Source organism: Cardiocondyla obscurior, linkage group LG23 (assembly GCF_019399895.1).
Source record: "Cardiocondyla obscurior isolate alpha-2009 linkage group LG23, Cobs3.1, whole genome shotgun sequence".
Lineage (NCBI taxonomy): Eukaryota > Metazoa > Arthropoda > Insecta > Hymenoptera > Formicidae > Cardiocondyla > Cardiocondyla obscurior.
The window spans coordinates 3,062,048-3,076,730 of record NC_091886.1 but is presented as its reverse complement, the minus strand read 5'-3'; the positions used below and the strand labels follow the sequence as shown (position 1 = coordinate 3,076,730).

General features: G+C 37.4%; 1 protein-coding gene across 1 annotated transcript in view; it reads right to left on the bottom strand.

Annotated features, from left to right (window-relative positions):
• Positions 1–3,495: 3,495 nt before the first annotated feature.
• The window catches only part of Nmo (serine/threonine-protein kinase nemo), a 75,553-nt gene continuing 64,365 nt past the window's right edge, over positions 3,496–14,683 (bottom strand). The window contains exons 9-10 of the mRNA XM_070671356.1: positions 13,459–13,552; positions 3,496–7,737 (exon numbers count right to left, since the gene is read on the bottom strand). Of these exons, the coding sequence (XP_070527457.1) occupies positions 7,683–7,737; positions 13,459–13,552 (149 nt within the window). The 3' untranslated portion in view covers positions 3,496–7,682. The remainder of the gene's footprint in view (positions 7,738–13,458; positions 13,553–14,683) is intronic.

The following is a 14,683-nucleotide window of genomic DNA, read 5'->3' as shown; positions in this document are numbered from 1 at the left end:
TGTTAAGGCCTCTTAGTTACTAACAACAAGTCGTCACAATTTTATATCTCTGATCGCTACGACTACACTACCGATAGGAAAGCGACAAGAATCATTTTATTTCGTCCCAGTCTACCGCCAAATATCGACCAGTCGGGATACTTTAATCTCCAAAATATTAGAATAAAAAAAAATAAAAAAAAAAAACAAAATCTAACCATCGCGCAATACGTAATGTCTCATAAGCATTTAAAATTCTTAAATGAAAAGCTGCCCCGATCCCCGCGCTTCTTGTAATTTTAGATACCCCTTTCCGCATTTGTTAACACGACGTTATCAACCCATGAAAATTACAGAATATCGTCTCGTTATTTTTAAAATCCTCGTATCCGTCGCTATTCGATTAACGTTGAGGCGCACCTCCTCCTTAACGCCTCGTCATTTTAAGCGCGATGGCAAGACACGCGAGTGAAATCTTTCTTATGGTATGTAACTTCTTGGTCCACTTCGAGACTGTTAACGAATCGGTGATAACGCATTTCCTCGGAATTAAATTTAATTGAAAAATTAGTGAGACGCATTGCACGTCGTCCTCGATACCGGCGGGTTTCTGTCGCGAGAGATTCGGGTTATTTACAATTTGTACAAATTTAAGTGTCGACGAAACCCCAAAGAAGAGTCGCCGATACGGCGATGTATGTAATTGCTCACCTGTTGCCTCGTTTGATTGGCAACGAGATCGTTCGTAACAATATAATTCATCACCTCGCTCTATTATCGCCCGCGCGCCGTTCAATTCATTTTTTTCCGTTTAGCCTGATATAGAAGATTATTTATATTACGAGTACTCGCATCAGCGATGTTTCTCTGTACTTTCGTCGGGACGAAATCAAAATAAAATAACTTGCGTGAATGCGAACGCGAGGGACGTTCGCGTGAGCAAAAATCATAATAAATTAATCGAAATCAATTAACTCAATCGAATTAATAATCGAGCAACGTTCATGCTCGCTGGTTGTGTGATGCAGAAACTTAATTAGACGCTAAAGAAAGCCAGGAATGGAGATTAGCGAGAGAATGCGGGATTCAGGTATGCGTGTGTGTGGAATTGTGCTTAAATCAAAAACAAGAGAACCATCGCTTTCAATCCTTTTACGCTCTATTTTTTTTTTTTTCTTTCTCTCTTTTCCGTAGCAACTTTATTGTTTGGTGCATCTCTCGTGCCAGAGCCACTTTCCATAATGAAGGCATATTCGCTAGTGTGGAGTATACGTAAACTTGTTTATTTTTATGCTTTTTGTCGCTTAATTACTCGTTATCTCTATAACGTAGGTACCTTATCACCTAGCCTCCGCTATCGTAATTCATACGACGCATCGTAAAATGCAATACGTGCGTACCTTCGCGCTTCAAATGCATTTCGCGCGAGCGTTCGCGCGCGCATAGTACGTGTAAGAGGACACAAATGCGTGTATAAGAATGCGCAATTGATTTTCGTATCGAAGTAAATCGTTAAATGTCCGATTGACCAGCTACAGCGAACCTACGTATTTACAAACTTCGTCATTTAATTCATCTACTTTTAATAGGAAACATTAATCGCATATTCTTTTCCTCTTTAGTTTTCGGCCTATGATCGGAAATCAAAATCGGTACAATTTCAGGAAATTACAATATTCATTCCATATGTGCGAGGAATACGTTCGATCCTCGCTGTAATCGTTTGATAACATTAAAAATTAATGTCGTAAACTATTTGAAACTTTTAGTACTCTCTGCATTCAAAAAGGACTTATTATTTCTTATTATTCCATTGCGTTGTTAAAACATTTATAAGGAGAAATTAGAAATTAACGAAGTTGTACCGATTTTAAACTCCAATTAAATTCATACATACATATCCAGTCTTACATTCGGTTTGTTGTCTTTCCCGTTCGCTCGTTCTTAATTAAACTAAAATCGTAAAGCCGCATAAGAAAACTTTGCGTGTTTTCCTCGGTGACGAATAGTAAGATTAAGTCGTTGAATTATATAAAAAAAGACAAAAAGTCGCTCACATTGTTCTCGGTTTATCATCGTTTGCGCCGCAACAGGAAAACTTTCTTAGGATGATACGACTGCAATTGCCTTAATGCGTATTTTGCAATCGTAATATTTTGAGTTTTAATTTACGTACGAATGATATCGAAAATGATAAAGTGACGATAGTATGTTGTAACGAGAATTACAAAGAGGAGGATCTCAGACGAAAGAAGCGTAATCATTGTTGTAAAAGAATTAATACACTGATCTTTACGGAATCCATGTGATATTACAGAAATATATCGAACTCCGGGATAAAGCACATGTAATTTACATAAGTAATTACGCAACAAAATTCTATACTCACGATGAAACTTGCGCAATAATTAATAACCACGTGTACTAATTATCGTTTTCGGTTCGTAAAAATTAATTTTACGCGCAAATAATTTTTTTTATTTTTTTTTTTTTGCGTTAATTTTTGAGTTAAAAATCGTGGATTGACAATGAAGTTATTTTGTATTCGCAATACGTCGACGCTTTACATTGCCAACAAAAAAAATACGCAGTGTCAGATGTTATATGTAATATCGACGAATACACGAATGAAATATCGGCATGATGAAACATTAAGTGATAAACGCATCTTTCTTGGTCATGCCATCGTTGCGTGCAAATTATGAATGTAATAATAATCGTAATAATAATAATGAGCACGTAAGTTGCGTGTGACGGAATATACATATTAACAAAAAAAAAGAAACTATACTTCAAGAGGATTAAAAAATGCGACTTAATACTTCGTTTCATTAAAATTTGGATATACCTCGCGATTAAATAATTCTCTCGATCGACATCCAGCGACGTTATCGTGAGTTTAACAAACGCCACACTTCGATTCCCAAAATATTATCGTTTTCTGGCTAAATACCGTAACTTTTAGATCTTTATTTCACATTTTCAACGCATTCACGATTTATTCATTAAAATATTTATGTCTCGATAAAATATATTTATTTAATTTCTTTTTGCATTTCTATAAATTTTTTTAAATTAAATTTGCGAAACACTTATACTTTTTTGAAAAGAAATTCTTTCCCTTTCATTATATATACAGAATATAAATTTGTGACTGATTTGATAAAGATTAATAAATTTACAAATGTACAAAGATACATTTTTTGCGTAAAATGTAAGTTTTTGGTCAGTTGAAAAATACGTGAAATAAAGAAGAATGTCGTATAATAAAAGAGCATTACAATAAGAAAAATTATTTCTATACTTTGCGTCGCAATTTAATTCGCAATAACATCAAACAGATAGACGCCTATGTTTCTTTATCGTCGAGGGTATCGATATTGAAGAAGCTTTTTTAATCCAATCTTTAATACACCTTTCTTCGTGAGTCACATATACGGCACATCGTTTCTAAACACATAATTAATGGCTACAATTAATTCACGCACGACTATCTTGAAACGATAGTTTCGTTCGTTTTTTTTTTTTTTTTTTTTTACTTTTTATTTTTTTTCTTTAATATAAAAAGAGAAAACGCCTCTCCTTTGCCGTCGCTATAAATCAAACGCAAGATGTGTCCCGCTAAATTGCTACTTTCATTTTTCTCTCACTTTGTTTCCAAAGTATCTCATTGTCGAAACTACTACTGGCTATCTAAAATCCCTAAATCTAAAATCACACGTAATTATGTGCGCCGTTCCATTTTCTTTGTATATTTCCTGACGTTTCTTAGGACACGAGACGCGCGACGAAACGAGAAAAATATTTAGGGCTAATAAACAATAGACTTTTATTTGAAAATTTCTGAACCTTCTACGAAAAAAAATACCTGCATTTGCATTCACCGAAGCATGATCGGAAAATAATTTTTCCTACAAATGCAGAATATTTTTCATCGTCGCAATATCGTGTTATCAAAATATTTCTTTCTACTTTTTCATCGTCATATAATTATAGACCAATTTACGCCTCTCGGTCCTATCACTTCTGCGTTTCTCTAAAACTATCATTTTATTAGGTGTCGAAATGAAGATGAGAGCGTTCAAACGACTTTCGACAATCGTATCTTCAGTGCAAATCAAATTAAATATTTATATTATTTTATCACATTTTAAATATGCCAATACACACCAATTCTTTCAATTTAAGTAATATTTTTATAAAGCATGCATTTTCCCATTATGTAAAATAACGTTATACAATAAACTAAATTAACATTTAACTGTAACATATAAATTTTTAACAATTGTCTTAAGATAAAAATATCTTAAATGGTTTCAGAGAAATCAAATCTATATTGCAAATAGTTTTTTTTTATTTTAATTTTATATTAGAATCCAATTAGACTTGATCGAAAAGTCAATTGTCGGAGTTCGCTCGAATCGCTCGGATTTGCGTATTTAATAATTATCGTACGGCAGTGGCGCTTATACATAATTAAAATAATACCGATATTTATTCACACAGAAACGATCTATTGCTCTCTTCCGTCTCGATCCTCCGCATACTTCTAATTAGGCGATTAAAACCGAACATAAAATCAGCAGACTCAGATTTTATGACGATAGGTGTGACATTTCGTTTTCTTATCATGCAAATAATTCTTAGTATGCGAATCTAACGATATTATGGCGGCTTTAATCCCCCGATTTTCATTTTCTTACGTTTTATTCTTCTATATTTTCTCTAACTATTTATTTAATTAATTCCTTCCCTCATATATTTCTTTATTTTTTTCTTTCTCCCTCCCCCTCTCTCTCTCTCTCTCTCTCACTTTCTTTCTCCTTCTTCATTTTCCCGTATCGATACCATCGCGGTCACACGACAAATCGGCAGTGCGTTTATGGGAATAAGCCGCGACTCTACGATCGCGCCATTGCGTGGTAAACGAGGGGAAAATTATCGTCGCCGAGATAGACGAGGATCGTTCTCTCAACGCGAAAATTTTCAATATCTTCGAGATCGGTTCGGCGATGAGAAAGGTCGTTGAATATTAGTCCACGCGGTCCGCGCATGTACTTATCTTCCCTTCCCAATACGCGATGGGATTGCGAAAGTCCTGCGGGACGTACTCCTCTTTATTTTCTAATCTGAGATCCAAGGAGTCCCGTTCGAGATCTTGGTCTTGAGAGACGAGAACGAGCGAACGTAGGATCGGAATAGTCACGAAAAAAAAAAAAAAATAGGACCCGAGTTTCTTCCGTCCTATCGAAGCAGCGAGTTGATACACGCAGAAGAATAGCTAAGTTTTAAGCTTTATTATTTCCGCGATTAATTTTTTTTTCCCCCCGCAAATAATGCGAACGTTAACGACAATTCGTTAATCAAGATCCTTCGATCCTTCATCTTTCCTCTGTCGAATTCTTAATTAGCCGCGTCAACTCGTTTTTTCAATACTCCTTTGAAAAACACTCCGCGCTCTTACGAAATTTGCCTATCTACTTCACTCATTCTTCTTCCGAATGTAAAGTTTTCGGAAGCAACGAGAGAGCTTGGAAACTTTTATTCTATTCATTAACGCGACTATTTTCTTTATGAATTTGTGATTCGCGATAAATTACGTCTGCGTTTGTGATTTCACCGCCGTAACTTTCCCCCCCACACTTCCCGTTTTCTTCCGCAATTTTCATTCGTCGCACGTCCGCCTGAATTTCCACCTACCTTTTCTCTTTCCCTTCGGTTCTGTCTCAGGAAGGACAACTTCAATCTAGGACTTTATTAGTCTTTATTTCCAGCGAATACGCCGGTCGTTCATTAGAATCAAATGCATCGTTATCAATGCTAATGCCAGAGGGGGAAAAGTGCCAATCGCGTCGCTTATTATCTCTACAGTCGCTAACGCTAATTACTTCATCGAGATCGACGACGACGACTTCTTCGACGGTACGGTTCCGACGACGTTGATCTTCTCGTCCTTCCTTCTCCTTCGTTTCTCTCCGATTCGTTGCCGATTTATCAAAAGCCGCATCCAAGCGCCTCGCGATGATCGATTCGTTCGCACGAGGTTTCAGTTCTCGCTTCGGTAAACTTAGAATCAGAGAAAAACTGTATCTTTTGCTTCTGAAAAAAAAAATTAAGTTTCCGTACCAACCGAAGAGTGAACCAAATCGTGCGAATATCCTCGAACAAATATCCCGCACTGCGCGAACACGAGACCTCGTCGATATAATTCGAGGATATAACCCCGGTGGTCTTAAACATCTCTCTGATATCGTTAGATGTACTTCACTGGGGGGTTAATTTTCTCGAGTATATATAGGCGGCTGTCCTTCAGAGGAATCTCAGCAAGGACAACCAGAGAAATGTGAAACTATCCTCTTCATATAGTCTATCAAGGATTACTCAATTCGGAATGATAATTTTATCGTTATTGAGACAACGTCCCCGAGAGATATCCTCTCAAGGACAAATCTTATCTCAGCGACGCTCTGGGTATCTTATCAATTCGGATTTTTTTTTTTTTTTTTTTTTTTCTAACGATATTTCTTCTGTCGTGAACCATCGATTCAAAACAATCGGAACCGCGGTCTCCTCGAGAGATATTTTTTCGTGAAAACGGTTTGATTTAACACGACATTCTGGGAATATTTCTCGAGAATTCCTCTTCTCACCCGGCACTTTTCCCTCGCGGGCGCGCGAGTGCTCGCACGCATATTCGATCGTAAATGGCCAGCGCGACCTGTACACATGTGTAAAATCTAAGAAAAGAAAAAAAAAAAAAAAAAAAAAAAAAAGGACTGGCCCGTCTGGTTCGACGTTCGCATTTACTAATAGCTAATTAATTATCACTCTCCCTCCCTCCCTTTCGCCCTCTCGTTCATGGTACCCATGATTCCAGTCTTCAGGAATCTCCCACCGCTCTCTATGGGAATCAATTGGCTACTTTGTGTTTTAAATTGGCTAGCGTGTGTGCATGGACGTGTATGTGTGTGCATGTGTGTATGTTTGTACGTAAATGTCCCTCCCCTCGATCTTGTATATCATGTAATGTATAATACGTATAATATATTGCTATATATACATGCCGGATGCGATAAAAATGCGTGGAAAAACAACACGGTGTAATTTCCTTATAGAATTTCGAGTCGGTTTCTTTTCGCGTCATAATTTAATCTCCGATATTAATTTTCATTGTTAGAATTTGTAAAATTGTCTTCAGATTCCGTGAGCATAACTAAAGTTCTATGAGCACTAACAACCGTGATGTTCCACAAAAAGAACTTTAGTTAATTAAATCGGAAAACAAAAAATTCCTTTTTAACAACATAATCCTCATTCGAGTGTCATAAAACAGAAATTACCGGCTGTGTAAATTTTCAACGTCGTCCTCGATTGATCTTCGAATTTAATTACAATCAACTTCAAAGAAAGCGCGCTTGAGCATAAAGCTCAGCTTTTCCACGCACTCCTCGCGACGCATATATGTATCAGTTAATCGAAAATTGAGGCTACAGTGTGCGGCAGTCTATTGTCTCTCTTGGCTCTTCTCTCCGCAGCTTCAGGTTCCCCGTTTATCCTTCCCTCCTTTTTCGTTCCTCTTGTTATCGGTGACTTACTATCTTCCGATCGGCAAAGGATCTCCTTTCTTCTCGGAGCGCGATGCGGAGTCGTCAACCGACTCGAGTCCGATAGCTTATCTCGGAGACGGGGAAGACTTTTTTTTTTTATTCCCACTGGTGTGGAGAGGGTGGCAATTCCGAGGGGTGAGCCACTGTGGAGCTGCAAGTCGTATGAGCAAGGCATTAGTCGAGGCGGCGAAAGGCAGAGGAGACAGGGCTTGAAAAAGCTAGGACGGGGAGGAACGTGCGACCCTTCTACGGTAAAGCGAGTCGATCACCCTGTACGACGGCCAAAAATTTGCGAACAGTCCCGATAAAATCTTTGCTTATTATCATCTCATCGATCTTTCGCTATGGAATTTTAAGATCTATTAACTGAACGAAAATAATCGCCGTAGAGTTAGGGCAATCGATCGCGAAGGTAGGACAGAGGGAGAACGAGTACAATTATGTGCGAATTGTCGAGCTAATTCTCTACGGCCGGAAATGTCGAATTATTAGGTTTGTTAGTCTAACTAAAAAGTTTGATTTTTAAAAATAATCGAGGAACTTTTTTCCAAAGTCTACAACTTTCCGACGAGCACAACAACTAAACGGTGACTAGTGTATTTAAACAATTGGATATTTGATTGAATTAATTTTGAATATTAATCGTGATTATTATCAAAATTAATCCATGCGAAACAGACTCGGTATTTACTCGGCCATTCGCTTTCTCTAACGATCGAAAACGTCGAGTATGAAGCGCCAGGATAATAATTAACAAACTGACATTTCGCACTTCGACATTGTCGATCGATTAAGTAAGAACTGAAATCGTCAGCGAGCAGTAATAGTGCAGAGTGCTTCTCTTTTTCTTCTCGTTCAAAGTTCGTTAATCAGCATTACTGTATTTGTCTATTTGTTATCATAATTATGGGAAACACAAAAAGTTATATACACAACTAAAAAGCGTATGTACAACATAAAAAAAATATATATATCTTTTCTAAAATTCCATATCATGCCAAGGATTTTAAGTTAGTGAAAACTACACACCAAATCGAGGTATATTTATATATTTTTTTTTTTTTTGATCGTCTTTGACGATCGCTTTCTATCTCGGCATTAAATTTAATTCCCAAGTGACAGCCGACATCGGTAATTATTAATTATTGTTATTGAACTAGAGCACGCGCTATCCGCTCGTGACGATCATTCCGACGAATTAAGAAATCTCGGCTCCCAGTAAGCAAATAACTAAATGTTCGTCTGATTTCCATGCAGCTGTCAGCACGCGTGACAGCCGATCGTCTCGTTTCGAAATATTCTTTCTTTCTCTCTCTTTCTCTCTCTCCTTTCTTAAATACTTTTTTTGTCGATAGCACAATTCTGCTTCCGTCTTTTTATCCGTCTCGAAATATTCTTCGTATCAAAGCCGCTGACCTAATATCAGATAAATAATGTCTGTAGAACAGGAAGTGCTTTTCGTGGATTGTCGGAACATGAGTTACAATTCCAGATGAATGTGGGAAGTGGTTGAGGGTTGAGGAGAAAATATGCAGATCTTTGAAAGAGAGTCTTCGTCTTGTTCTTTTCTTTTTCTTTCTTTTTCTGTTTTTTTTTTTTTTTTCTGGCGCGTCATTATTTGTCTTTTTCATCGATATTTCTCTCGACTGAAGGCTGCATGGTGGATCAGGCCTTCTTTACACTCATAATGTCAACGACGAAACAATGTACTTCGTTCAGACATTTCCCTCGTTTTCTCATATGCACAGGTAGCAGAATGACGAGATATGTCGTGCGGGTATGTCGTGCGCTTATGAAATCGGGGTGACCGCTTAGTTATTATATGCAGATAATCAAGGCTCGATTACACATTAAACTATAACGTAAGAAACTTCGTAGAGTTGAAGGCAGAAATTCGATCAGAAAGTTTTCTGAGGGTCGCTAAATTTTACATTTTTAAAAATCTCAATTTAACTCGGTGAAAGAAATATTTTTTAATTTTATTCCCACCATATTATCGACATGTATAATACATTAATCGTCCTTCAATGTATTTTTAATATTTTACAAGTGCGAGTTGAAAATAAAAAGAAAAAAAAAAAGAGCGTTATTGAATCGTAATTGGCAGATGTTCCTCGAAGATCGTAATTGTTTTCTTTTTAATTAGATTCCTTCGGGCTCGCTTTTCAGTAGCCGCGAAAGTAGGCCAGCAGCGATGCGATTTCTCGCTTCGGCAACGTTCTAGCCAAGTCGAAACAAAGAAAAAGAGAGAGAGAGATGTATATATACTCGGGAGGAGACGGAAACACTCGTCGAACAAAGGAACGGTATCCTGCCGAGTTAATGCCGAGCATATTACCGTCGCGCGGATGTTTAAGGAACCCCGTTAATTGCGCGTACGCGAAACTGTCGCTAATTAGCATCGCTAAACGCGTCTCGTCGGTTGTCACCTAAGCCACGTCGTTCCAAATCCGCGAAACACCCCGCCGGCTTTACCGGATTATTCTAATTATCGCGTATTTTTTACAAAATTTATTTCGGAAAACTCATTTTGATTAACTGCATACATTTTTTAATTAACTTAGCTGCTACGAGCGTACACGAGGCATTGTTGTTCCAACGCAAAATAAACGCACAGTTGCACTTGTAACAATACGATTATTTGCAAAATATTATTGGAATATCATGCTTGCGATATTCCGTGGCAAATATTCGAAAATATAATCCACATTTCAATAATAATGACCCTTAATTTAATCTACTAATTGGATACGCGGCATGTTTCGCAAGAACCATATTCAATCCGAATTTAATCATTTTTAACGAGGTCAAGTTGAGAAATACTACCTTAACGTGAACCGACAACTGATTGACGTTACCGATTTTTCCTCGCGATTCTCCCGTCGCAAAATAAATTTCGCCCGATACACAAAAGGGGGATCCCCGAGGAATTTCGCTCTCCTTTCAATACGCAAATACTTAATCAACCGCTCGCGCGATGTCGTCGTAATGATCATGTTTATCTGCAATGATATTTAATCATGAGCAAGTGTGTCACCCCATTCGAGCGCAATCAACCCGCCTTGACACTTTAACACGCGGCGCGGCTGATCTGATTCGAAAAATTGCGACGCGTTTTTTTTTATCAAGGTGGCGAAGGGAGATCGCCGGTCCGCTCCTCTCCCGATTTTTAAGCACGTGCAAGTAATCGCTCGTGACATCATGAGGTAAACGAAGGTGTACCCAGGGTGAGACAGTGGTTAACGCAAGCAAGAAGGCAATATATTTGATACTATAAAAAATAGGCAGGATCATGTACCTCTGCGAGCGAGGTCGCGCCGGACTATAGCTGATTCTCAGTTCGTTCGGTTCGTTCAGGAGGAGGCGTAACACGATTGGTAGTAGTAGTAGTAGCGGTAGTAGTAGTAGACGATAGCGGTAGTAGTCGATAGTAGCTGACAGTGGTAGATAGCTGAGTCGGTAGTGGTAGTAGTAACGTGTACGTATACGCGGCGCAGGGCGCTGGTTCGGCGATCGGCTTGCTCTAACTTGACGGCAGAATAAGCAAGACGTACAATTGTTACATATCCAGCATCAGTTGCAAGTAACACTACCCAACAACACACTCTTTGTAGAAGTTGCGACGGTAATCGGCGCGAATTGAGCATCAAATTGGCAGACCGGGACGTATTTCGTAAATTTCTTTTTTTTTTATTGTTTTTTTTCTTCGCGTACCGGATATATTAGAAAATAAAGAGACGGTGAAAATTAAATCTGGACCAAATTCGTCATACAATGCCGCAAGAGTCACGCCTGGGTCCTTCGAATTTCTTGCTGGCGATACGAGATAATTTGTAGCGTGTCGAAAAAGTTGAGTTCGTTTAATATACTTGGACGGAATATAATTTCTTTTTTTTTTTTTTTTGTAATGGCAATAATAATCTGCGACGCAAAAAAAATCTAGACGTACTGATATCTTAAATTTCGAAACCAGAGACGTCACGGACGTTTAAGTACGGCGTTTCATCTTTGTTATACTTCTACAAAAGGAAAATTAAATTTTGTTGAGTAGTGTAATCTGGGGAAAAATATGACACAGGTCTGTTACTATTAAAAAATGTTTCTTCGTCTCAATATCGCAGAGAGAAAACTAGGACGATATTCTATAATGCAAGTTTGAAGATCGTCCTACATTGCGTGAAGCTTCATAATTAAAAAAAAAAAAAAAATAATTCAATAATTAAATACTTAAAATTAAATTACTCAGTAGACGGCAAAATAAGTTTATTTTCTCGACTTCATAATCTTTATTGAAGCCCCTAACGGATTCTAATTTATTATTTTTAATTAAATCACTTTTACTGTGTCTCTTATATTTGTTGTCGTATTATTTTCGTTGTTTTCATCATTAAAATATATGTGTCATGCCGAGAATTTATAATTTCTCTCGGTAAACATTATAAAATATTGCCTCGTTATTTTATGATGAAATAAATTGATCGCTCCAATTGATTATTCCGTTAATACGGTACTTTCATTACTCTTAATAATGTAAATTTTCGTATCATAAAACGCGATAAATTTAAATACGTAAAATACAAAGTTATCTTTCTACTTATAAATATCACGATCAACACTACTTTCTAAAAATTTGCAGAAATTTAAAATTAGGTTTAAAAATATAACATTAATAATTTTATATCTACAAAAATATCTAAAGCGGCCGAGAAAGAAGCATATTTTATGGAAATTTTGAGAAATAAACTACGAGTTTGCCAAAGAATATGGTAAAAAAAAATATACATATATAAAAAGAATTTATATACATTTGTGTATTTTTCGTAAGCGACAGCTTTAAAATATCGTTTTAATTTTCCGTTCGGCGATATTGATAACCATCAATTCCTTATCTACTTGATTTCTGATCCTTCGCTATCTCGAGAGATCGCATACAGCGATTGTATCACAGTGGGCCGACAGGGTTATATGAAAACACACATATATTTTAGACTTTATATCTTTTTTTTCTTTTTTCTTCGGCACAACGTCAAAAGCTACACAGCTTTGTGAACGTTTTCAAGAGGATCGCCAGGACGAAAGGCCCTCCCCTCTTTCTTTTCCCTCCGACTCATCTCCCCGTCTAATCGATTTTGAAATTTACTTTCTTTCTTGTTATACATCGAAAGACTCAGCCGGCTTTAGTCAGCACTACTCTTCAAACACCGGGTATATTCCGCTCGTACTATTCGATTTCTTGATAAGAAACACTGTGCGCCCCTCTATGAACTCTCTTCGGGATTATTAGCCTGTCTCTTCTTTTTTTCCTTTTTTTTTTTTTTTTTCCTTTTATCTGGGATATAGGATACGAGATCGCGATGCGGGAGATGCACGAATGCGAGAAAAGGTTGATATTTCTTTAAGGTTAATTTTGAGGGACAGTAAAGAAAGGGGAGTCGTCGTGAAAATGCCTCTCTTATTTTTTTTTATTTCTCTCTCCTTTTTAATTTTCTCGGGTACTTCTTTCGTCGATCAATTCTGATGACTTTCCTGTATGCGAAAGAGGGACTTTTATGGATCGGGTCGTGTCAATATCGCGTGTTCCAAAATTACAGGACCACTCGTATTATGATTATATATAATTTCGGTATAATAAAATCGTCCCGTATAATTTCGCAATCTACACGATAGCCTCATAAAGTCCCATTGAATAAACTTTATTCAAAGACGCATAAAGTACAGTAATTTTGATAAATTATTTTATCGGCTAATATATCTAACGGGCTTGCGCGGACTTTCGGATCCCCGGGCTTTTCGGGGCCGTCTCCAGTAGTTTTGGAACATAATGCGCGGCCAAGGGCGATTCGCGTGGATTTACTTTACAAATATGGCTTACCTCGCGAAGCTCTTGAACGCCGCGGATTGCGGATTTATGCAGAGCGGTACTCGCGACGTGTTCAGCTGCTCTGCTATAAATTTGTGCATCTCCTCTGAAACAAACAACAACGCGCCGGCACATAAGTGAATGGCGGAGACGGGGACGTTGATGGCGCGATATAATTTCCCGCAGAGATAATGACACCGTGAATAACGCCATGCTTTATATCCTTATCGCATGGCCTGCGCCAAACACGCAGCCAATTTATTCTCATTTGAGACGTTTCATTCGTTATGTACATGTATTTTTTTTTTTTTTTTTTGAATATTTTTTTTCCCTTACAATCAGTACTCGTATTTATTATTGAAATCGTCATTAATTAATCTAATCATTCTTCATTAAAACAAGAGCCTGAACATTCTAAATACTTTATTGCGCAAGAGTTCGCTTCTTTCAATTATGTATTTATAAATTACCACGGGTCAATAATTTATACGGGTCACACGCCGTATATATATAAATTAATCTATTGTTTTTGATGATCGTTGCAAATCATTAAGCTTGCTATCGTCTCTAAACTTTGATTTTGCAATGTAAAAAAAGTCGGCGCAGAGAATCCGCGCGATAGCGACAAAGGCGTTGTTCTTTAATTTTGCGTTACTCGTCGGATTCGTTATTCCTCCGCTTCATCGCTGACGATTATAGCAACGAAGAAAGATATGCGAGAGCCCCACCGTGGCTCGTAACGGCCGGTCGCTGCTGAGATAAACTGATTTATCGTGACACGCACACATGCGAGCCTGTTTATCGCAGTTATTGTTCTCGAATAGCGCAGGCACGTGCCTGAGATACTTACTGTTTACGTCACTGCCCCGATACGTGAGATATTCTTGAATCAATGTGCGAGCTTTATTTTACGAATAACAATGCAAAAATAAATCTTTAACTGTCAATTTCAATTCGTAAAAAATTCAATGTAAAAAAGTCAACGAAATATTAACACGGAACGATCAATACCGCCGGATATTAAAAGTTTTCTCAAACAGCATGCTAAATAAATTGCACGCAAAAACGCGAATCTTGTTTATTATTCAATAAATAAAATGTATTTTCATAGAAAAAAAAAAAATGTAGAAAACAAAGTTTTCAATATTCGGAACTGATGCACGTTTCATATTATCATTAATAACGCAATGACGCCATATGTCCATGGATGTTTGCAAAAAAGAAATTTCTCGTTAAA